General features: G+C 38.0%; 1 protein-coding gene across 1 annotated transcript; it reads right to left on the reverse strand.

Annotated features, from left to right (window-relative positions):
• Positions 1-286: 286 nt before the first annotated feature.
• On the reverse strand, positions 287-25404 carry LOC113251717 (histone-lysine N-methyltransferase SETMAR-like). Its single transcript, XM_057314744.1, has 3 exons — positions 24859-25404; positions 18173-18269; positions 287-5594 (listed from the first exon to the last, which is right to left on the reverse strand). Exons 1-3 carry the CDS (start codon positions 24922-24924, stop codon positions 5221-5223), a joined length of 537 nt encoding a protein of 178 aa, XP_057170727.1. The 5' UTR covers positions 24925-25404; the 3' UTR covers positions 287-5220.
• Positions 25405-26639: the final 1235 nt, after the last annotated feature.

The following is a 26639-nucleotide window of genomic DNA, read 5'->3' on the forward strand; positions in this document are numbered from 1 at the left end:
CCCCAACTGCATTGTTAAGTTCCTACCCCAGTCATGGCCTGTCTCCCTAGATTCGTTATAATATGAAAGAGGGAAAATAGTTCAAATTAAGGCACAGCTCCACCCCCACCAGAACAGGTAAGAAGAATAACATCAAATGTTAGTGGGGCGGGGAGCAGGTATAAAATGGTGTAATCACTTTGGAAAAGAGTCTAGGAAAACTAAATATACACATAGCCTATGACCTGGTATTTCCAATCTTAGGTATTTATCTAAGAGAAATGAAAACAAATGTCCACAAAAAAACTTGTGCAAGAATATTCATAACAGCTTTATTTATAATAGGCTCAAACTGAAAAAAAAAAACCCACAAATGTATCAAACAGGTAAATAGATAACTTGTTATATTTATTTCATGGAATACTAATCAGCTTTTAAAAGGAATGAAATATTGACACATACAACAAAATGGATTAATTTCAAAAATATTATGCTCAGTAAAAGAAGCCTGACACAAAAGAGCACATACTGTACAATTCCATTTATGTGTAGTTCTAGAACAGGCAAAACTATTCCATGGTAGAAAAAAATCAGAGCAGTCTTTGCTTCTAGGGGATAAGAGTGGGGATAAAATGAAAAGGTATGAGAAACTTTCTGGGCTGACAATAATAGTCTGTATCTTCATAGGGGTTTGTGTTACACAAATGTTTGCATTTATCAAAACATACTGAATAGTACAATTAAGATTTGGGCATTTTATCGAATTTAAATTTACAAGAACAAGAACCTTAAGCCAATACTGAACTCTAGGTAATGATAGGTATGCTGAAGTATTTAGGGTGAAATGTCCTAATACCTGCTACTTTACACTGAAATACATTAAAAAAAAAAAAAGGGATAGCTACATGAGTAGATAAGTGAGAAAGTATAGTAAAATGTCAGTGGTACAATCTAGGTGGTTGGCATACAGTGTTCACTGTAAAATTCAGATATTTTGTATGTTTGAAATTTTTCATGTTACAGTAAACAAAACCTGCTTATTTAAGCCACTGTTCATTAGGTTTTCAATTATTTGCTATCAATATTCCTTACTTACATTGATACCAAAACAAGGGTTTTCTACAAAGTGGATGAGACTGGCCCTAACACTTACTCATTCATTTAATAAACACTTACTAGATACCTACCATGTGCTGGACCTTGTGCTCCTGTTGGGGGTATGATCTTGTGAGCAAAAACGGCCCCGCTGTTATGAATTTTATAATCTAGCAGAGATGGCAAACATATACTATCACACAAATAAACATATAACTACTGTGATCACAATTACGAAGGAACCATTTTGGGGTCCTAAGGCCATGACAAGGGGACCTGACCTAAGGCGGGGTGGGGTAATCAGGTAAGACGGCATAGAGGAAATGCATGTGACGGGTGGAGTTAACGATGTGAAGAGGAGTAGCAGCATGAACAAATTAGCTGAGGTCAAAGGAAGTGAAAGGAGGCTACTGTGTTCAAAGCACCAACAGAAAGAGGAAGAGAGAGTCCAACATACTGACAGGTCCTGGAAGACTCCACTTTCCACTGGCTTTTGATGCTGTCTCTAACTTTGCCCAGATCTTTCATGCACACCGTTGAAGTCGCTGTAGGTGCTCTAGTCTCACTGTAAGCAATTAGAACCAGGCAGGAGCTCCTTTAATGACAGCTATTGTGTACATAATAAACCAAAAGTCAAAGCCACTTCTGTTTTTTGTTTTGTTTTTAAGTAAACTCTACCCCCAACATGGGGCTCTAACTCATTACCCCCAAATCAAGCGCTGCATGCTCTACTGACTGAGCCAGCCAGGCACCCCTTGAGGCCACTATTTATTCCCTTTTGTAATCAGGACCCAAGCTACCTCAGGGGCATGGTGGGGAGAGGAGCTGTAGCCACTCCTTTCTTTCTTTTGACACTCCAGCAATGAGCTTTTTAAAGCTTTGTTTTCTTTTCTGGGAAAGGAGAATAAGAGTACTAGGATGCTTGGCAGGACTTTGTGTGTATAAAATTTATCACTTTTCTTGAAAATCCAATATAGCTCCTAAATAGTTATACATTTAAAGCTACAGTTCCTACTTTCCCAAGGCAGTGGACAGATGATCGTCATTCCATGTTGATTCTTTTGACATTTATATTCCATATTTTCAAAAAGGAATGATTTAAAAAAAAAAAAGATACAAATAACTGCCGTGGGATGCCTGGCTGGCTCAGTCTGTGGAAGTGTGCAACTCTTGATCTCGGGGTTGTGAGTTCAAACCCACGTTGAGTGTAGAAATTACTTAAAAATAAAATCTTAAAAAAAAGAAAAGCCGAAGTAAAGACAAAGAAAATGAGAAGCCTCATCTTTGTCCTGAAAGAGAGCTTTTCTTTTGTTCCTATGGGGCCAATAGTGCACTGGGTCAGGAAGCACTTACTGCAGAAAAGCCACAGGCTCAAAGTGACTGAAGAAGTCAGCCCTCTTTTACAGCTGCTTACCTCTAGACAGTACAAGCCATGCACCAGCCTTCGTTGAGCACTAAACTCAGCCCAACTGGGCTACCCTGGACACAGAGGGGCCTCCAGAAGTGTCCCACACACCTTACTTTGCCTTTTTTCTTCTACTTTTTATGGTATTAAATCATATTTATTGGGCATCTACTCTGTGCCTGTGGTTTATATTAATTGTCTGTCTTCCTCCCCAAACCCTGCAAGGTTGCATCATGAACTTCATTTTAAAGTTAAGTAAGACTCAGGGAGGGTATCTAAGAGTCAGGAATCTTTCTTTTGCCAAAATGGAAAGCTCAGCTCTCCAAAATGGCTTAAGCAAAACGGTATTTACTATCTCACATAACCAAAATACACTAATAGTAACACAGGCACAACTCAATGCATGTGTTTGCTCACAAGAACTACAGGGTCCATTTCTGCCTCTCTAGTCTACACCCCTTGCTGGAGGTGGTAAGGATGATTGATAGGATAACTCAACATCCTATAACTGTTCCTCTCCCTGTCTCATCACATTTCACTGGTTCCTTTTGGAAGAAACCACTCATCTGGGCTGAACAGGGATATCTGCTGACTGTTTTGGACCAAAGTCCAGCATCCAGCTCTGGAAGTCTGAAAGGGGTCTGAGAACCGAGAGAAGGGTGGATGGCCATAAAGCAACTTCTACCCAGACTAAGTAACTATACAACACCACTTTCTTTCACACTGGCCAACCCTCTGTGACCATTTGACTTCACCCTTGTGCTTGCTGCCTTTCAGATAAAGTCCTTCCCACGACACTTCTGGTTTTAGCCTTGTTACCCTATCAGTCTGAGCTAAATCTCTGGCTTCATTCTTGAGTAAGCAGGAGTCCACAAAAACACTGGATAGATTCCTTGACAACCCAAGGATGGAGCAGTAAAATGAGCAGGTGACTCCAGACCAGGGCACCCAGCCAGGGGAGTAAATTAGAACTGAAAGACACTCTGCTCACAAAGCCTTGTGTCATAATACTGGGCTGCTTCTACCCAAAAGAACAGACTTTTTTTTTTTTTTTTAATTTGCAGTAATGCGTCCCGTGGTCTTTTAATTCTTTGGCTCACAATCAAAATCTACTTAACGGGATTTCCATTCCATCTTTCCCTCCATTCCTCACCTTCCTTCCTTCCCTCTGTCGGTCTCTCTCCAGGTAAGATCCATTCCAGATGTCCTTCTCTCACCTCTCAGCGTTTAGGATTCCTTAACTCTCCCTCACAGATTAGACATAGCAGATCGTCAGGAGGGAGAGAGGCAGAGGACCATCCCAGTATCTTTACCCCAACTTAATCCGTGGTTCCCAGAAGGAGTAACTGCAATTTAGCTACAAAATCATAAAGAGGCCATTAATTATGGTCTCTGACAGGCCACTTACATTTTTAAAAAAATAAAGAATCAGAGTGGAAAACACATGAAAGAAGGGACTGGCTTTGTGTGACAGAGTAAGTATTATCACTCAAAAGCACCACTGTGCCATGTCTACCATGTGCACGGCTTTTGTGTTAGAAACATGCTTTCATTTCTTTATTCAAAAAATATTTTCCGAGAGCCTGAGAGCTTTTGATGAGATTGCTCATCTCCCTAAAGCCCTCTTTACCTAGATTTTTGCATGGCTGAGTCCTATCACAAATACATACACTCAGTGGTTCCATATTCCTCCAATGAAGAAGCCCAAAACTCAGGGGCAGCTTGTAGTTTTCCAGTACATTAGGTATCTTTCAGTCTTCATGTTCTGCCAGGGTCTGGGAAGGTATTAAGTTGAGCTATATGCAACTGCCTTTATATAAAAATGAAAATGTTTTATTTTTCAGAAAAAGTTTTATTCAACCAAAATATGCACTGTTAGCATTAACTGCTTCCCCCAATGATAAATGTCTCCAAATATATTTATAAAATTCAGCATTGTTAAAATTTATTCAAAGCCTTCAATTATTGTTCTCTATTTAGAGAATATTCTGTTTCTTAGAGTTCCAAATCATGAGGGGGTAATCTGTTGAAAAAAGGTCAGACGAGGGGCACATGTGTGGCTCAGTTGGTTAAGCAGGGGCCTTCAGCTCAGGTCATGATCTTAGGGTACTGGGATTGAGCCCTGTATCGGGCTCCCTTCTCAGTGGGGAGTTTGCTTCTCTCTCTGCCCTTCCCCCTGTTCACGTGCTCTCTCTCTCAAATAAATAAAATCTCAGAAAGAAAGAAAGAAAGAAAGAAAGAAAGAAAGAAAGAAAGAAAGAAAAAGCACGAGAGAGAGAGAGGAAGGAAGGAAGAGAAAAAAGGTGAGAAGAGTGTGATGGATATGGCAAAAGTTCTTGCCATATTCAATGCAGTCATTCCCTATGGTGGTCTGGGATTGCAGTGGCCAAATGTTGTCACGGAAAAGTATATGTCCATCCATGTCTGCTGACCAACGCAGAATGCTTTTAGATCCATTTTTGATACATAATTTCAACTTCTTGACAGTTAAGATGCTACTGTTAGTTTTGCCTGAGTTAAAAGTAATGAAATACTCTCTTTGCAGACCACAGGTTACCAGAACCTTCTTTTTGGTTGCAATGATGTTTTTACCACATTTGGGAACTTCTTCAGCATCCAACCATTGTCCAGACCACTTTCATTTTTTGTCAAAGCTTATGATATTCTCCAAAATAGGTCTCTGCTCTTTCAAATCTTAAGGTATGAGCACATCTCTAATCATCTCAGTTTATGACCATCCATCAGTTGGTGTTACCTACCCACTTGTCCAACTTTTTCACCTTTCCTATTGCAGCCAGGTGTCGAGAAATTGTTGTAGCAGAAACTCCTAAGTCTGCTGCAAGGCCTCGAATTGCTGTTTTGGGGTTAGCTTCCACCATGGCTCTCAATTGATCTTCATTTAAAACAGATTTGGGTCTCCCTCGAGGCTCATTTTTCAGACTCAGATCCCCAGAACGAAATTTTTCGAACCACCACCGGATAGTCCTTTCACTAACAGAGCCTTTTCCAAAGACAGAATTGATGTTTCTACTTGCTGTGGCTGCACTATGTCCTAGTTTAAATTCATATAAAAACAGTATTCGCAAATCTTTCAAAGATATGGTACTGTTCACTTCTGTGGAAGAAATAAATAATAAAAACTCAGCCATCAAAGTAAACTGAAGACCATAATATCATTATGAATACTAAAAAATACAACTGAAAACAGACCTGATATCAATTTTATCAATCATGGTCAAGTTTCAACTAGTCAAATATCAGCAATTTCATCTGGAGGATACATGTTTTTATCATTACTTCTGCTGCCATCAGTTTATATCAGGCAGATGACTTTACAATAGGAATACAATTTCCTATTTTATAAGCATTACCATAAAAGAAATACTTTTGAACTAAAATATGAATTGTGCTTTTAAATCTAGGAATTCAATGACTGCCACACAATTTTTTCAGTACTATCAAATTAAGATCTCAGATCAATTTAATGCTTGGAAAAAAATTCTCCCATAATGTGTTGATAAATACCTGGTTCTGATGTTTTCTGATGGAAATATTTGTAGGCCTTCCTCTTCCCTGTTTCACATGATCTGAATGACTACTATTTCACAAGTTCTTTATGTTTTCTAAATCCTTATTTACTATGGAATTTTTCTTCTTTTCCCTATTTCACTTTCTTGGGCTTCATAGTTAATTTTGGTGTGAATGAATAAAAATAGTATTTCAAGTATATGAAAGAACTGTTATCCATTTCCCTTGGCAGTCACATATTCAAAATGGCCCAGTGGACTTTTAAAAACTACAACCATAACATACATGTGCCTTAAACCTACCAAAGGGTTAAAAACGAGAGGGGGAGAGAGAGAGACAGACGGATTAATTCAGCAGACTTCGAATCTGGACGATGTTTGGGAGGAATCTTGGGCTAGGAAGGGTGAAGTTTTTCTTTTCAGCAGCCTTAATTCTGGCCCCTTATAAGTACATATTCCTCCAATAGTAACTCTTCTGCGTTTTTCCTCCCCTATGCTTCCAAGATAGTAAAATGGAAAGGGAAAGGTTTCTATTTCTTTCTACCATCACTTGAGTTCTAAATTATTTCAAATAAGTTGATAATCTTCTATTACAAAAGCAGAAAAAAATTCTGACCTCAACCATAATATACTGTTACCAAAAAGCAAACAAAAACATATATTGCAACTGTAAGACAAATATTATGAAAGTGAGTAACTTTATTTTAGCCCCCTAATACACTGAAAGCAATTACTCTTTTGTTCCTAAATGGAACAGGAATAGGGGAGAGCGGTTTCCCATCAATATAGATTTAATTAATGCAAGAAACTACCTCTTCCACTTCCATCACACTAGTTGAGATATAACCAAAAAACAAAATTTGTTTTAATACAGAGCTAAATCCAAAAGCAAAAGAGAATTTCCCATGTGCAAAAAAAAGTGGGAAACACTAAAAAAAAAAGCAGAGTACTGAAGGGACACATGAATAGAATTCATATCTCAGAACTACATACATATAATGGAACAACGTGAAACAGAGACATTTTAAGACAAAGTAAGACATTTTAAAACATGCCTTTAATGTTGAAAGAGAAAACAAAGAAATAGATTTCATTAAGCAAGAACAGGCCATTGTAAAAGAAAAAAACTCCGTTATACTTAGTTGTCACATCTCCTAGCTTCCTCCAATCTCTGACAATGCCTTGGTCTCCCCTATTTTTCATGACCTTGACTCTTAAAGAGTACTAATTGCTTTACCTTGTCATATATATCTCGTTTGGGTTTGGCTGTTTTCTGATGATTGGACTAAAGTTACATATTTTTGGCAAGAATACAAAGAAATGATGTATCCTTTCTCTATCATGGGTTTCAATATGTGAATATGTTTTATTATTGTGATGTTCACCTTGATCATTGACTAAGATAAATTTTGGCAGGTTTCATCCCAGTGAAGTTACTATCTTTCCCTTTGCGATTAATGAAGATCTTGGGGGACATACTTTGAATCTATACAAATTTTACTTCTTCTCAAATTTTCACTCACCAATTTTACAATCAATTGGTGGGTCCGGTCTGCAACAATTATTACTGTGTTTAGCTAATGCTTATTTTCTACTTCCCTCAATCCACCATCCCTCCACAGTTATTCATTGGAATTCTACCATAAATGAGAACTGTTCATTTCCCCATTTCATATCTATATCAGTATGGACTCATGGATATTTACTATTATTCTGGGGATTATAATCCAATGATTTCGTTATTTCTTTTGCTCAAATTGCTCCAACTTTGGCCATTAGAACTCTCAGTTTGGCTCCCATGTTCTTTCAAACACTATCCCCCCACCTTTTTTTTTTTTTTTTTAAAGCATTTTGTAACCTGGCACACACCAAGGTGTCCCAGGCACCTTCAGTGTTTTCTGTCTCAGTCCTGGAATCAACCACTTCTCCAAGAAGTGAAGAATCAGAAATAAAAAACTGGATCTTAGGTTTGTTTATTACTGCTGGGTTATCACACCTTTTAGTCATTCTCAGTGGACACAACTAGGAAACATATGCATAGTAACCGATACATATACTGATATCTCAGATTCCAAACCAACCCACCAGAGTTCATTTTGGCCTTCTCCTTTATTTGTGAGAAACCCAGTTTTTGTTGTCTAAAACATATTTACCTATTTACCATATTTACCTACTCAGTTTGAGTACACACATAAGGCATTTTCAGAACTGTTAATCTATGCCCCTGTGACAAATATATTTACTGACTATATTACAGCATTAATGTGCCATTCTCTTTACCTTTACCATTACAGTGTCCAGTCAAGATGTTATTTTCCAAAACAACTTGGAATAAAGTTCTTTTCTTCCTCATCCTCTCTAATGTCACTCCTTCCTCATTCCTGATACCCAGTTCCCATATCCTCACTTGTGTGCACCCCTTTCCCACCTACTCCCTGTAGGTTACCAATAATCACTTTAGTTTCCAGTTTATCCTCTCAGTATTGATTCCACAAAAATAAGCAGATACACATGTACTGTCTTATATCTTTCTTTCTTACACAAAAGACCATATACTATAGATACTCCTGTGCTTTACTTTCGTCATTTAATATATTACCTCAGAAACACTCCATATCAGTTGATAGACCATTCTCATTCCTTTTTTTTTTTTTTTTTCTTGCAGTTCCATTACTTCACTGAATGGACAGACCACATTTTAATCACTTTGCTATGTATGGGCATTTAGACTGTTTCCAATATGTTGCAATTACACTGCATTACATTGCTCTAGTGAGTATCTTGTGTGTATGTGTTTTTATTGTTGGGAGGTGTATCATAATGGTAGAGTCCCAGAAATGGTCTTGCTGGGTCAAAAAGTAAATGAATACGTATGTAGTATTTTTAACTATTGCCAAATTTCCCTTTGGAAGGGCTGTAACAATTCACATTCTCACCAGCGATGTATGAGAGTGCCCATTTCTCCACAGCTTCACCAACAAAGTATATGGTTATATTTTTAAATTTTTGCCATTGATAGGTATTATCTTAATTTGCATTTATCTAATTATGAGTGAATTTGAACTTTTTTCCATATATTTTAGGCCATTACTACGTCTTATTTGTGAGTTGTCTCTTCATATCTGATTCCATTTTTATATCAGGTTTTTGTAACTTTGTCCTCAAATTTTTTGTTTTGTTTTGAAATCTTAACTCTCACAACCACTGTTTATTACCAAGGTGAACTCTGATCTTCATGACGGACTTATCAATGGGATTTCTGGTAGCAAGTATGAGCACCAGGGCCCCCAAACTTTTTGGATTCACCTAGACAGGGATCAGCTACCCCCAGCAGGGTTTGGTCATACTGAATGAAGATGTCTTTGAGCTCCTCCTTGGACTAAGACTTTTATGCTAAAAACATTGCTGAAAGAAATTAAACAAGCTCTAAATAAATGAAAAGACAATCCTATTCATAGGCAGGAAGACGTAACATCATTAAGATGTCAATATTATCCAAAGCAATCTAAAGACTCAACACAATATCTATCAAAAGTCCAACAGCCTTTCTGGCAGAAATGGAAAAGCAGATCCTCGTTTTCATACAGAATTGCAAGGGGCCTTGAATAACCAAAATAATCTTGAAAAAGAATAAAACTGGAGAACTCACACTTCCTAACTTTGAAACTTACTACAAAGTCACAATAATTAAAACAATATGGTATGGGCATAAGAACAAACATAAAGACCAATGGAATAGAAAGCCCAGAAATAAACCCTCACACATATGGTCAATTGGTTTTCAACAAGGGTGTCAAGACCATTTAGTGGGAAAGGATGGTTTCTCAACAAATGATACTGAGAAAACTGTATATCTACATGCAGTGTGAAGTTGGACCATAACCCACACCATACACAAAAATTAATTCAAAAATGGATCAGAGACCTAAATGTAAAAACTAAAATTACAGAAGTCTTAAAGAGAACATTGAGGAAAATCTTCATGGAATTGGGATTTGACAACAATTTAATGAATATGACAACAAAAGTAAAAAAAAACAGATAAAATGGACATCAAAATTTAAAACTTCTGTGCAAGAGATACAATCAATAGTGAAAAGGCAACCTACAGAATGGAATATTTGCAAATCATGTATCTGATAAGGGGTAAATATCCAGAACATATAAAGAACTCTTACAACTCAACAACAAAATGCAAATAGCCTGATTTTTTTTTTTTTAAGATTTTATTTATTTATTTGACAGAGAGAGAGAGGTAGTGAGAGAGGGAACACGGGCAGGGGGAGTGGGAGAGGAAGAAGCAGGCTCCTAGCGGAGGAGCCTGATGTGGGGCTCGATCCCAGGACTCTGGGATCACACCCTGAGCTGAAGGCAGATGCTTAACGACTGAGCCACCCAGGCGCCCCTCAAATAGCCTGATTTTAAAATGAGGAAAGGACTTACATAAATGTTTCTCCATCAAAGATATACATACGGACAATAAGGATTTGAAAAGATGCTTAACATCATTAATCATTAGGGAAATGCAAATCAAAACCACAATGAGATTATCAACTCACACCCATTAGGATAGCTACTAACGAGAGAAAATAACAAGTATTAGCAAAGGTAAAGAGAAATTGGAACCCTGGGCATAACTGGTGGGAATGGAAAATGGTGCAAGCCTCTATGAAAAACAATCATGTTGGTTTCTCAAAAAATTAAAAATAGAATTATATCCAAAATATCTGAAAACAGAGTCTCAAAGAGGTATTTACACACCCACATTAATAGCATCATTATTCACAATGGCCAAAAGGTAGAAACAACCCAAGTGTCCATCAAACAATAAATGCATAAACAAAACATAGTAATTACATACAACAGAATATTATTCAGCCTTGAAAAGAAAAGAAATTCTGACACATGCTACAACATGAAGACATGATGCTAAGTAAAATAATCTGGTCACAAAAAGACAAATACTGGATGATTCCACTTAAATGACATACCTAGAATAGTCATATTCTTAGAGAAAGAACATAGAATAGAGGTTAGCAGGGGCGAGGAGGGAGGAAGGAATGGAAGTTTGTTGTTTTAGGCTATAGAGTTTCAGTTTGGGGAGACAAAAAAGTTCTGGAGATTGATAGCACAAATATGTGAAACTACTTAACACGACTGAACCATACACTTGAAAATGGTTAAGATGGCAAATTTCATATTTTTGTATGTTATCACAATTAATAATAAAAATCAAAGAAAAATTAGATAAGCTGGACCTCATCAAAATTAAGAATTTTGTGCATCAAAGGACACGATCAAGAAAATGAAAGGACAACCTACAAAATGGCAAAAAAAATACTTGCAAGTCATACTTCTGACAAGGGATTAATACCGAAAATATATAAAGAGCTTCTACAGCTTAACGAACAACCAAACAACGCAATTAAAAATGGCCAAGGAATTGAACAGACATTTCTCCAAAGAAGATAGACAAATGGCCAATAAGCCCATGGAAAGGTGCTTAACACTGTTAGTCTTTAAGGAAATGCATATCAAAACCCAGTAAGATAACCGTTCACACCTACCAGGGTGGCAATAAAAAAAACAAAAAAACACACACCGGGGCACCTGGGCGGCTTAGTCAGTTAAGCATCCGACTCTTGATTTTGTCTCAGCTCGTGATCTCAGGGACATGAGATGGAGCCCAGCATCAGGCTCTTCGCTGGCATGGAGCCTGCTTAAGATTCTCTGTCTCTCTGCCCTTCCCCACCTCCTCCCACCACCCCTGCTTACACACCCCTGCTTTTTCTCTCTCTAAAAAAAAAAAAAAAGGAAAATCTAACAAATTTTGGTAAGAATATGAGAAATTGGAAACCCTGTGCATTGCTTGGGAATGTAAAACAGCACAACCACCATGGAAAACAGTTTGGCATTTCCTCAAAAGGTGAAACAGAACTACCATATGACCCAGCAATTCTACTCCTAGGTATATATCCAAAAGAACTGAAACCAGGGGTTTGAACAGGTATCTATACATCAATGTTCATTACAACAACCCTAGTTGTTGCCCATCAGCAGATGAATGGATTAAAAAATGTGGTATATAGGGGCGCCTGGGTGGCTCAGTCATTAAGCGTCTGCCTTCGGCTCAGGGCGTAATCCCAGGGTCCTGGGATCGAGCCCCACATCAGGCTCCCTGCTCTGCTGGGAGCCTGCTTCTTCCTCTCCCACTCCCCGTTTGTGTTCCCTCTCTCGCTGGCTGTCTCTTGCTCTGTCAAATAATAAATAAAATCTTTAAAAAAAAATGTGGTATATACATAAAATGGTAATTATTCAGATATAAAAAGTAAAATGAAATTTTGATATGCTACAATATGGGTAGACCTTGAAAACATTATGCTTAATAAGCCAGACACAGGACAAATATTGTATGATCCCACTTATGTATGAGGTGCCTGGAATAGGCACATTTACAGAGATCCGAAGGAGAGATTGCCAGGGATTGGGGGGAGGTGTGTGGGGGCGGGGCTGAGGTGGGGAGGAAGAGATTGTTTAAGAGGTACAGGGTTTATGTTGGGGATGATAAAAAAGTCTTAAGTAAAATACCAGTGATGGAGACACAGTATTGTGAATGTTTTTAATGTCACTGAATTGTATACTTACAAATGGTTAAAATGATAAATGTTACATATACTTTACCACAATAAAAAAAAGAAGAAAAGGTCCAACTTTACCCTAGGGATCTGAAATACCACCTTTGTCATATACTAACTTTCCACATGAATTTGGGTTTAATTCTGCACTTTTTATTCTTTTCCACTGGTCTATTTGTCCCTGCCAATGTCACATTTTAATTATGGAGGCTTTACCATACACACACACAGACACACAAATATTTTTTTCTATTCCTTTAATTACGTGGGCTCACATACAATATGGGGCTTGAACTCACAACCCTGAAATCAAGAGTTGCATGCTGTACCAACTGAACCAGCCAGGCACCCCAGAGGCTTTATAATATATTTTAATGGCTGGTAGGGTTATCCAACCTTGATAGTTTCTCTTTTTCAGTATTTTCCTGGCTATTTCTAAAATCAGTTTTATTGGGGTGCCTAGGTGGCGCAGTCAGTTAAGCATCTGACTCTTGGTTTCGGCTCAGGTCATAACCTCAGTGTCCTAAGATCAAGTGCTGAAGTCAGGCTCCATGTTCAGCGTGGAGTATGCTTGAGATTCTCTCTTCCTCTCCCTCTGCCCCTCCTGCTCATGCTCTCTCTCTAATAAATAAAATAAATCTTTAAAAATAAATAAATAAATAAAATATAATCCATTTTATTGAGATATAATTTACATCCCATACAATTTACCCATTTAAAATGTACAATTCGGTGGTTTTTAGTACACTCACAGGATTGTGAATCCAATTTTAGGACATTTTTCTACCTCCAAAAGAAACTCTGTACCCATTAACAATTGTTTCCCATTCTCCCTGCTATCCCTTTCCCAGCCCTAAACCATTAATCTATTTACTATCTATAAATTTGCCTATGTGGACATTTTCTATAATCGGAATCATAAAGTATGTGCTCTTTTGTGACTGGCTTCTTGCACGTAGCACATTTTTAAGAGTCATTCATGTTGTAGCATATATCAATACTTTCTTTTTATTGTCAAATAATATTCCATCATATGGATATACATTTGTTTATCATCAGTTGATGGATATCAGGACTGTTTCCACTTTTTAGCTATTATGAATAACGCTGCTAACAACACTCATGTGTTTATGCCCACTTCTGTTTTCAACTCTCTTGAGTTTACACCTAAGAGTGGAATCATGGATCACACTGTAACTCTGTATTCAATCATTTGAGGAACAGGCAGATTGTTTTCCAAGGGTCTGCACCATTTTACATTCCTAACAGCAGCATATGAGGGCTTCGACTTTTCCACTTCTTCCCCAATACTTGTTATTTTCTCTTATTATTCCATGTTAGCGGTGCGAAGTAGCATCTCATGATTTTGACTTGTACTTCCCTAATGACTAATAATGCTGAACATCTTTTGATGTGCTTACTGGTCATTTGTATATCTTCTTTGGACAAATTCCATTCAAATCCTCTGCCCATTTTTTAAGTTGGGTTATTTCTCTTTTTATTATTGAGGAGTAAGAGTTCTTTATATATTAGGAATACAAGTCCCTTATCAGATATGTGATTTGCAAATAGTTTTTCCCATTCTGTGAGTTGTCTTGATATCACCTGCAGGAAAAAAAAAAGCTTTAAATTTTGATATAGCCCTATTTATTTATTTACTTATTTATTTATGTCATTTGAACTCTGGGTGTCATATTTAAGAAAACACTGCCTAACCCAAAATCACTAAGATTTACTGTTATGTTGTCCTCTAGGAGTTTTATAGTTCTATTAGCTCTTATATTTAGGTTAAGATCTGTTTTGAATTAATTTTTTTTTAAGATTTTTAAAAAATTTATTTTAGAGATATAGAGTGAGAGACAGTGCACGCCAGGGGAGGAGCAGGGGGAGAGGGAGAAGCAGACTCCATGTTGAGCCCAATGTGGGCCTGATCCCACAACCCTGAGATCACGATCTGACCCAAAATCAAGAGTTGGATGCTTAGAAAAACAGACACACAGATCAATGGAACAGAATAGAGACTCCAGAAATGGACTCTCCACTCTATGGTTGACTAATCTTTGACAAAGCAGGAAAAAACATCCAATGGAAAAAGGAAAAAGACAGTCTCTTCAATAAATGGTGCTGGGAAAATTGGACAGCTATATACAGAAGAATGAAACTCAACCATTCTCTCACACCATACATAAAGATAAACTCTAAATGGATTAAAGACCTCAATATGAGACAGGAATCCATCAAAATCATAGAGGAGAACATAGGCAGTAACCTCTTTGACATCACCCACAGCAACTTCTTTCATGACATGTCTCCAAAGGCAAGGGAAACAAAAGCAAAAATGAATTTTTGGGACTTCATCAAGATAAAAAGCTTCTGTACAGCAAAGGAAACAGTCGAGAAAACAAAGAGGCAGCCTACGGAATAGGAGAAGATATTTGCAAATGACACTACAGATAAAGGGCTGGTATCCAAGATCTATAAAGAACTTCTCAAACTCAACACCCAAAAAACAAATAATCCACTCAAGAAATGGGCAGAAGACATGAACAGACACTTTTCCGATGAAGACATTCAATGGCTAACAGACACACGAAAAAATGTTCAACATCGTTAGCCATTAGGGAAATTAAAATCAAAACCATATTGAGATACCACCTTAGACCAGTTAGAATAGCAAAAATTGACAAGGCAAGAAAACAACAGATGTTGGAGAGGATGTGGAGAGGGGGGAACCCTCTTATACTGCTGGTGGGAATGCAAGTTGGTAAAGTTCCAATGTTTTCACTTTGGAAAACAGTGTGGAGGTTCCTCAAAAAGTTAAAAATAGAGCTACCCTATGATCCAGCAATTGCACTACTGAGTATTTACCCCAAAGATACAGATGTAGTGAAAAGAAGGGCCATATGCACCCCAATGTCCACAACAGCCAAACTGTGGAAGGAGCCAAGATGCCCTTCAACAGACAAATGGATAAAGAAGATGTGGTCCATATATACAATGGAATATTACTCAGCCCTCAGAAAGGATGATTACCGAACATTTGCATCAAAATGTATGGAACTGGAGGAGATTTTGCTAAGTGAAATAAGTCAAGCAAAGAAAGACACCATATGGTTTCACTTATTTGTGGAACATAAGGAATAGCAGGGAGGACATTAGGAGAAGGAAGGGAAAAATGAAGTGGGGGAAAACAGAGAGAGAGAGATGAACCATGAGAGACTATGGACTCCAGTAAACAAACAGAGTTTTAGAGGGGAGGTGGGGGATGGGCTAGCCCAGTGATGGGTACCAAGGAGGGCATGTATTGCATGGAGCACTGGGTGTTATACACGAACAATGAACCATGGAACACTACATCAAAAACTAAAGATGTACTGTATGGTGACTAACATAACATAAAAAAAAAAAAGTTGGATGCTTAACCAACTGAGCCACCCAGGAACCCCGTATTTTGAATTAATTTTTATATATGGCGTGACATAGGGTTCCAACTTCATTCTTTTGCATATCCAGCATGGTATCCCAATACCATTTATTGAAAAGGCTATTCTTTCCCATTCAATTTCCTTAGACCTTTACTAAAAGTCAATTGACAATTTTTCCGGCTATTTCTGCATGTTTATTTTTCCATATGAACCTTCAAATCAGCTTGTCTAACTCAATAAAACAACTTGTTAGGAGTTTTATTAAAATTGCATTGATTTTATAAATTAACTTGGGAGGATTAACATCTTTATGATGTTTGAATCATCCTATTCAAGAACAAGGGATGTTTTACCATTTGCTGAAATCTGCTTTAGTGTCCTTTTAGGAACATTTAAAATTTTCCTTGTATAGGTTTTAGGCTGTTCTTATTAAATTTATTCCTAAACATTTAACCCTCCATGTTGTTATTGTAAATGGGCTTTTCTCTAATATGATGTTCAGTATAAGCTATTTCTATATATGAAAGCTGATTTTGTATGTTAATTTTACATCATGATCCTACACCCAATTCTTTTACTGTACGAGTTAGTTTTATTATTAATTCTCTGGAGTCCAGCTATACTTTGATCTGCAAATAGATATTGTTCTACTTGTTCTTTACCCATTTTTTATGCCTCTTATTGATTTCTCTTACCTAGGTGCCTTGGCTAATTTACCTCTAACATAATGCTGAATAGTAGTGAAGATAGTGAGGATGCTTGCCTTGTTTCTGATATGAATGGAAATGCCTGTAGTGTTCGCCCATTTAAATAAGATAGTAGCTTTAATGCTAAGATATCAAATTAAAAAACTACTCTTCAGGGGCACCTGGGTGGCACAGCGGTTGGGCGTCTGCCTTTGGCTCAGGGCGTGATCCCGGCGTTATGGGATCGAGCCCCACATCAGGCTCCTCTGCTATGAGCCTGCTTCTTCCTCTCCCACTCTCCTGCTGTGTTCCCTCTCTCGCTAGCTGTCTATCTTTGTCAAATAAATAAATAAAATCTTAAAAAAAAAAAAAGTACTCTTCAAATCCTATTCTCTTGAGTTTCTCTATCATGAGTGGGTACTTAATTTTGCCACAGGTTTTCTCAGCATCTACAGAAATAACCTTATTGTTTTTTCTTTGTATTTATTAACATGGTATATGATACTAATAGGTTTCCTTATATTGTACCAATTCTGCATTCCTGGAATAAATCCTGCCTTAGAACTTCTGCCTTTGTTTCTCCCTCTGCCTAGAATTTACTTTCCCTAGTTTTCATATGTCTAGCCCCTTCACCCATTCAGACCTTATAAAATATCTCCTCCTCAGAGATCTATTCCCTGGACCACTCAATCAAAAGTAGCCTTCCAATTAACCTATAGGAAAGTACCCTATTTTAATTTCCTACCCAGCACTTATTACTGATATTTTCCCTGTATATCCCACATGCGCAATCCTAGGTATATATCTTCAATCACTACAACAGTACTGAATCTGTCTTGGAAGTAGACTTATTGCTGTATGACCAAGACACATAGTACCTGGCATATGTTAGGCACTCAATAATTGTTTGTAATCAATCTACTACCATTTTGAATTCACTACTGTTACAACATGTGATTTTATCATAGGATAAAAAAAGGAGTAACAAAAACCCACCTCTGAATACACTTACGGCATAAATCTAGATTTCTCAACTTTAAAGAGAAAGCTAGAAACTCAAAATTGAAAGTGGGCAATTTTTTAGCTAGTCTAAATAAGTCAATCAAAAAAAATAACTGGTACTTTAAAACTTACAATACTTAAATCAAGGTTCCCTTTCTTCTAATTAACACTTTCTAATTAAAATTTTTCATTAAAATTTGTTACAAAATTTATAAGTAAAGGAGTTAACATTTAAGTTAGATAAAGAACAAATCAATGTAAATGACTTATTGTATCTAATAAAAACCAAAGATACACTTCAATAGATTTTAGTAATATAATTTTACCAGCAAAAAAAAATTTAACTAACAAAAATTAATTTTAACTTTATATAATGGAAACCATAAAAAAAAGAAAAGTGGTAAATTCTCTCAATTACCTGTAAAAGATGATGATTTCTCTGAGTTTTTTACTTTTAGAAGTTTCCTATTAATAAACACATAACCACAGGGACAAGATTTACACGCAACAGGAACCTGGAGGGGGAAAAAAGGAAAAAAAAATATTACTATTTTACTATTTATTAAACTTCTGAAGTGTTTATGTGGTCTCTTCAATTAAGCAATAAGTTACTTGAAGGTAGAGATCACATTTTTACTTAAACTCTACCTCCTCACAAAAATTATTCAAGATAGGAAATCATACCCATCCCATTCTCCTAGTCCTTTACAGTTCCACGCATATGATAAATGTTTAATAACAACTGATGTGAATGACCACAGGAAGAATGTAAAGTAAAAAAACTATTTCCTAAAATGTCAGTCTGAGAATAGTTACAACATGGATTAGACTAGAAAAAAGCAACTGGTTAGGAAATTATTACATTAATCCCCAGATGAGAGGCTGCTGACCTGTTCTGCAATGCTGGCAGGGGAATGTACTTCAAAAAAAAAAAAAAAAAAAAAAGAGTACATTTGACAGACATTTTAAAGGGAGGAAGAAACAAGACTCAGACACAAATTGATTACTAATGATAAAAAAGAACTGAAAACTTGTGATTTCTTTTCCATCCATCAGTTATTTCAGAGTATGTTGTTTAATTTCTACAAACTTTTGAATTTTCGAGTTTTCCTTTCTATTGTTGATTTCTAACTTCATCCTGTTGTGATTGGAGAAGATTTGAACGATATCAGTCTTAAAAAATGAACTTTGCCATATACAAATATTTCAAGATGGACTGTAGACCTACAAGGAAAATTTTAAACTATGAAACTTCTAGAAAATACTAAAAAAAAATCTGCCTTCAAGAGTTTGAACATGAGAGAGGAAGAGGGCCAGTACCAATTCCTGGAAAAGGATCATTTACAATAGCCAGTTTGAGGAAAAGGAACATGGAAGACTACAAAATAAGTGCTAGACATAGGTTCTCCTAGTCTCCAGTAGATAAAAGACCTTTAACAAATCTTATAAGCACTGCAGGTTTCTGTTTTCTTTTCTAAGGTCTTTACTGCCTGAAGTAGTTTGTGATCTTCGCATAGTTTTAAGTGAAAAAATGATTATGTCATTTAACAGCTTTATTAAGTTATAATAAACATACAATAAACTATACATATTTATAATGTACAATTTGACACGTTTTGACAATTGCATATGCCCATGAAACCACCACCACCATCAAGATAGTGAATATATCCATCATCTCTAAGTTTCCTCATACGCCTTTGTAATCTACCCACCTACCTCTCTCAATATCCCCAAGCAACTACTGGACAGCTTTCTGTCACTACAGATCAGTTTGAATTTTCTAGAATTTTACGTAAATGGAATCATAAGTACATGCTCTTTTTTTGTTTAGCTTCTTTCACTTCGCATAATTGAGATTTGTCCCTGTTTTTGCATATAACAAGTTCTTTCCTTTTATTGCTGAATATTATTCCATGTGAAGATATACCAGTTTATTTGTACATGTTGACTGTTTCCATTTTTAGCTATTACAAATAAAGCTATTATGAACTTTCATACAAAAGTCTTTGTGTGTGTGTGTGTGTGTGTGTGTGTGTGTATACACACATTCTTTCCTCTTGAATAAATAGCTAAAAGTGGAAATGGCTGGATCATATGGTAGCTTTACCTTTTTAAGAAAACTGACAACTATTTCCCAAAGAGATTGTACTGTTTTACATTCCCACCAGCAGTGTATGAGATGTCCGGTTCCTCCACATCCTCATCAATATTTGATATGTTCTTTTTAACTTTTATTCCAGTAGGGTCTCACTATGGTTAGATGCATGTCCCTAGACTAATGATGTTGAGCATTTTTCTATAAGGTTATGTGCTGTCTGTAAGCACTCTGGTGAAGTGTCTATTCAAATTTTTGCCTATTTTTTAATTGGGTTGTTTTCTTATTATTAACCTTTGAGAGCCCAACATTCTGGAAACAAGTCCTCTAGTACATATATGCTTTTCAAAGGTTATTTGTTCATGTCGTCTTTCCTTTTTCTAAACAGTGATTTTCAAAGAACAGAAGTTTTAATTTGGATTAAGTCCAATTTATCATTTTTTTCTTTTATGGATCATACTTTTGGTGGTGTAACACCAAACAATTGCCTAACTTAAGTTCACAAAGATTTTTATTTTGATTTATTTATTTTTAAAGATTTTATTTATTTATTTGACAGAGAGAGAGAGACAGCCAGCAAGAGAGGGAACACAGGCAGGGGGAGTGGGAGAAGAAGAAGCAGGCTCCCAGTGGAGGAGCCTGATATGGGGCTCAATCCCAGGACTCCGGGATCACACCCTAAGCCGAAGGCAGACGCTTAACGACTGAGCCACCCAGGCGCCTCACACAAAGATTTTTAAATATTTTTTGAAGTTTCACAGTTTAAAATTTTCCATGTAGGTGCACTGGGTGTTATACACAACTAATGAATCATCGAGCCTTACAGCAGAAACCGGGGATATACTGTATGGTGACTAACGTAATATAATAAAAAAATCATTTAAAAAAATAAATAAAATAAAATTTTCCATGTAGGTCTACAATCCATCTTGAAATACTATTTGTATATGGCACAGGTAAGAATTAAAGCTCATTTTTTTAAAGAATTACTTATTTGAGAGAGAGAGAGAGAAGGGTTCCGGAAAGGGGCAGGGGAAGAGGGAGAGGGAGAGAGAAACCTAAGTAACTTTACGCTGAGCACAGGGCCCAACATGGGGCTCGATCTCACAACCCTGAGATCACGATCTGAACCAAAACCAAGAGTTGGATACTTAACCGACTGTGCCACCCAGGTGCCTCAAGTTCATTTTTCAAGACAGATATCAAAGTAACTTCTCCAACCACAGTAGGACGAAGTTAGAAATCAACAACAGAAAGGAAAACTAGAAAATTCAAAAAAATTTTAGAAATTAAACAACATACTCTGAAATAACCAATGGATCAAAAAAGAAATCATATGGAAAATTAGAAAATAGAGATGAATGAAAACAAAAATACAACCTACCAAAACTCATAGGACACAGTGAAAGCAATGCTAGGGAGGAAAGTTATACAGCTGTAAAAGCTTACATTAAGAAGATCTCAAATCAACAATCTAACTTTACAACTTAAAGAACTAGAAAAAGAAGAGCAAACTAAATCCAAGCCAACATAAAGAGGGAAATAATAAAGATTAGAGATAAAACAGAGAATAGAGAAACAATAAAGAAAATTAATGAAACGAAAGTTGGTTGCTTTGAAAAGATGAACAAAACTGACAAGCCTTTTGCTAGAGACAAAAAAAAAAAAAGACTTAATTACAGACATACCTTATTTTATGGCACTTTGCTTTTTTGTGCTTCACAGATACTCTGGGTTTTACATATTGAAGGTTTGTGGCAACCCTGTGTGGAGGAAATCTATCAGCACCATTTTTCCAGTAGCATTCACTCACTTTGTGTCTTTTGTCATATTGTGGTAATTTTTGAAATATTTCAAACTTTTTCATTATTATCTTTGTTATGGTGATCTGTGATCAGTGATCTTTGATGTTACTATTTTGATTGTTTTGGAGTGCGATGAAACAACACCCATAAAAGACAGCAAACTTAATTGATAAATGTGTGTGTTCTGAATGCTCTACTACTTGGCCATTCCTCCATCTATCTTCCTCTGCTCAGGCTTCCCTGTAACCTAAGACACAGCAATATTGAAATTAGGCCAGTTAATAACCCTACAATGGCCGTTAAGCATTCAAGTTAAAGGAAAAGGCACATATCTCTCATTTTAAATCCAAAGCTAGAACTGATTAAGCTTATAGTACAAAAGGCACGTCAAAAGCCAAGAAAGGCTGAAAGTCAGGCCTCTTACGCCAAACAGCCAAATTATAAATGCAAAGAAAAATTTCTTGAAGGAAATGGTGCTACTACAGTGAACACACGAATGATAAGAAAGTGAAACAGCTTTATAGTTGATATGCAGGAAATTTTAGTGGTCTGGAAAAAAAAAGACCAAACCAGCCACAACATTCCTTTAAGCCAAAGCCTAATTCAGAGCAAGGCCAAAACTCTATTCAAGTCTATGAAGGCTGAGACAGAAAGCAAATTAGTGGTTGCTAGGGGCTGGAAAGAGGGTGGCATTGACAGTTACTGCTTAATGGAAACAAGGTCTCACTTCAGAGTGATAAAAATGTTCTGGAATTAGTGGTGATGGTTGTACAACACTGTAAATATATTAATGCCACTGAAGTAGACCCTTTAACATGGTTTAAATGGTGAATTTTATCTTTTTTACCATAATGAAAAAAATCAACTGTATTTCTATACACAATGAACACTGATAAAATGAAAATTTTAAAACAATTCCACTCATAATAGCATCCAAAAAATTGAATTCATAGGGATAAATTTACAAAATATGTACAAAATCTGTACAATGAAAACTACACACACTGCTGAGTGAAATATTTAGAGGAGACAGTAAATTTTTCTTACCAAGGGAGGGAAGGTAAAAAGAGGTAATTATTTTGAAAAGAGAGACACTGCATTATGGCATAAAAGATGCCTTACAGATGTTTTTAATTGAAGGAGTTTTAAGTGAATTCTACTTTTTCTAGTTAAGAATAACCAAATTTTACAGACCAAGGAAACAGTTAAAAAAATTTCATGGGATTATGACATGTTAGTAAAGGGTTAACAAATGTCCTTCCTGAGAAAAAAGACCTTTGGTCAAGTCTACCATTCTGACCCTGTCCGCCAAATCAAATAATATTAGGCAATATTGCTTATGGTAAAAATGGCCCATAATTGACATCTGGACTGGAAGGCATGAGGTGAGAAGCTAGAGTTTTAGGCTTCCCTAAGTACAATAAATATAATCATGCCATTCCCTGAAAAACCTTGGAAGCAAAGGCCTTACTCGTGGGCTAAGAAACATGAAATTTCTAAGCCATAGTAAGTCTTGCAACCCCGGCACCGTTTTGTTTTCACATCTGAGCTGTCATCTGGGGAGGCAGAGAAAGCCCCTGTACGCTGTGAAGATCCTTACTGACCACCATTCTGATGCTGTAAAGATGCTTTACATTTTGATGTAAAGTTCCATGATTCATTACTTGCGTATAACACCCAGTGCACCATGCAATACGTGCCCTCCTTACTACCCATCACCAGCCTATCCCATTCCCCCTCCCCCCTCCCCTCTGAAGGAAGCCCTCAGTTTGGTTCCCAGAGTCCATAGTCTCTCATGGTTCGCTCCACCTTCTGTTTACCCCCCCTTTCTTTATCCCTTTCTTCTCCTACCAATCTTCCTACTTCTTATGTTCCATAAATGAGTGAAACCATATGATAATTGGCAAGAGAAACAAAAGATAAAATGAACTTGTGGGACTTCCATCAAGAAAAAAGCTTCTGCACAGCCAAGGAAACAGTCAAAAAAACTAAGAGGCAGCCCACGGAATGGGAGAATATATTTGCAAATGACACTACAGATAAAAGACTGGTATCCAAGATCTACAAAGAACTTCTCAAACTCAATACACAAGAAACAAATAAATCATAAAATGGGCAGAAGATATGAACAGACACTTTTCCAAGGAAGACATACAAATGGCTAACAGACACATGAAAAAATGTTCAAAATCATTAGCCATCAGGGAAATTCAAATCAAAACCACAGTGAGATACCACCTTATGCCAGTTAGAATGGCAAAAATTGACAAGGCAGGAAACAACAATTGTTGGAGTGGATGTGATGCTGTTCTGAGGACCCGCGATGTTTGTATCTGGGCCCAGGGTAGGCCTGAAGGGCCAGCTGAACCCTAGACCACTGGTGGTCATAAAGCCGTTTCATGACCTTATGAACTTAGTTTATAAAACGGATATTAAAAATTCAAGAAACCACACACAGGTAGGAATGGCAAATTCATCTTTTTAAAAAGTTAGACAAATACATACCATTCTAAGGGGGGAGTGCCTAGAAAAGTAGGGCTTTAACAGGGACTAAGTAGTCAGTGGTGTTCTATTAAAAATTCAGAACAAGGTAATGATTATTTGGGTTATGTAAAGTATTAAAGAGCATATTAAGATCACAAATTTACTAACATCTAAAAAGAAAATATCACTATCGCTGCGGCCCTTTTTGTCACCGTAGACATCTGATGGAAACAAAGCAACCCTGCGTGGCAGGAGCGGCTTTCGGAGCCAGGAGCCTGGACTCGGAGTTGGGCACCGTGGGCATTCTCGTCGGGCCAGAAGGGGGCTGAAGGGGCCGTGCTCGCCCACTTGGGCCACTGCCCCCTCACTCCCGCCGCTGTCACCCACAGCCGGCCGGGCGACTCTGGGAGGGTCCGGACTGGGCGCCCGGTCCACGCCAGACAAACCCACGCCTCCCTCCCGCGCCACGGGCCGCAGGACACACACGGTCGCCCGGCTAACGCCGCCAGGTGGGCACCGGCCGGACTGCGAACCCGGGAGTCTCCCTGGCATTCCCTCGGCTCAGCCCGGCCTCCCACCGGGCTCCCACCGCGGCCACCGAGCCCAAGGGCCAGACCACCCGGCGAGGCGGCCTCTCCACAGCCAACGGCCGCGGGCAACGGCCGCCCGCCCGCGCACCCGCCCCGCCGGCCCCCGGGCCAGGCCCCCGGCGCCCACCTGTTGGTCGCACTCGGGGCACGATTTGGTGGCCATCTTCACTTTCTTGGCTTGAGTTGCAGACATGCTCCTCTCCTGCAGCGGCGGCGGCGGCGGCGGCAGCAGCTCCGGCTCCTCCCCTCGTACCTCAGCAGCCCAGCCTCCCCACCCGGTCCCCCTTAGCCAGACTGAGGCTTGAACGGGAGCGCGCGCGCCTGCGCGAGCGCGCGCGGATTCTGCGAGCCGGAGGGGCGGGGCAGAGCGTGCGCCCGCAGCGGCCACGGGCCTCTCGCGCCTGCTCCGCGGGACCGAGGAGCGCGCTCCCACCCGCACCGCGCGGGTCCTCGAGCGCGTCCCGATTCTCACGAGAGGAGACTGTCTGAATCGTCCAGCGGCACAATAGCCACGCCTTCTCTCGGCCCTGCGGACGGCGTGGGGGCGTGGTTTGGATGGGACTCGGCTGTAACGGGCGTCAGGTTTGACCAACGAATGCACAGATAGGGCGGGTCGTGGCGCTGGACACGCCCTTTCCCCGCGGGAGGAAGGAGAACGTGAGTGAGAGGTGAAAGGGAAAGCGCTTACTCAGGTCCTAGCGTTTAATACGCTTAAGAAATGTCAGCAACTGTAGTCATTGAGGGACTGTAACAGACATCTGATTAATGGTGTGGATCTAGGGTCAAGTATGGAAAATGCATTCATTTATTTAATTAATAATTGTCTAAGCCCCACTGTCAGGCAAATTTGAATTAAATGCAGTCTGCTCTGGAAGAGGACACTTTAGGTATTTAGACCCGTGCTACTTACTGTCCACGAAGAAGGACCAGTTTTTTTTTAATCCATCGGTCACTGATACCTAACTAAATTAAGATTAAAAATAAATTACACCTAGCGATGCCTGGGTGTCTCAGGTCATGATCCCAGGGTGCTGGGATGGAGAGCCCTCCATCGGGCTCCCTGCTCAGGGGAAAGCCTGCTTCTCCCTCTCCCTCTGCTGCTCCCCCTGCTTGTGCTCTCTCTCTCTGTCAAATAAATAAAAATTTTAAAAAATTACACGTAGATTAAAGTGGAAAAAATTACACAAAATGCAATTTCATTTTTTAAATGTGAAATTCAACAGACATAAATTTACATTTCAATAAACAATCGGAACAGAGGAAATAATTTAAGAAATTGTACACTTTGCTTAGGGAAAATTTGCTAATTAGCATTTATTACAGTGAATGGCTATTACAGAAGTTTTTGTTCTACAGTTGTAACTAAAGCAAAGATATGAGTGAAATTCTATTCTCTTATAAATGCCTCTAAGCACGCTTAGAATGAATACATTGAGTATAAATATTTAAAGCTTTCAGTGTGACATGATATTGTTTCTTGTTTGGTCATTTAAACTAGGTTGGATTGATAAAAGCACTACTTAGAGGAAAATTTATGTCTAAACTAGTTCTAAGTTCTCATGGTAGGAAAACTATCTCATAGAGGTATGTTAATGGAACTAGAAGAATAGATTTTAAAGCAACTTCAGTAAATTCATGGTTCATTCTTAACCTTTACCCAAAATGAACTGATGATGTATTTTCAAAATTCATATTTAATCCTCATAAGTGGGTAGGTCCAACAGTTTATCCCATAGAGTAATAATTAAAATTTTAAATATCTTCCAATAAAAAAAAAGGGTTCCAGATCTATGATTTTCCTATGAAGCAATCTTCTTTTGAGGGAAAGTACAATTTGAACTGTTCTATCATATTTGTAAAATATTTAATTATATTTTTTTCACAGGTGTCCAATGTCAAGTCTTATTG

The sequence above is a fragment of the Ursus arctos genome, unplaced genomic scaffold (assembly GCF_023065955.2).
Source record: "Ursus arctos isolate Adak ecotype North America unplaced genomic scaffold, UrsArc2.0 scaffold_19, whole genome shotgun sequence".
Taxonomy (NCBI): domain Eukaryota; kingdom Metazoa; phylum Chordata; class Mammalia; order Carnivora; family Ursidae; genus Ursus; species Ursus arctos.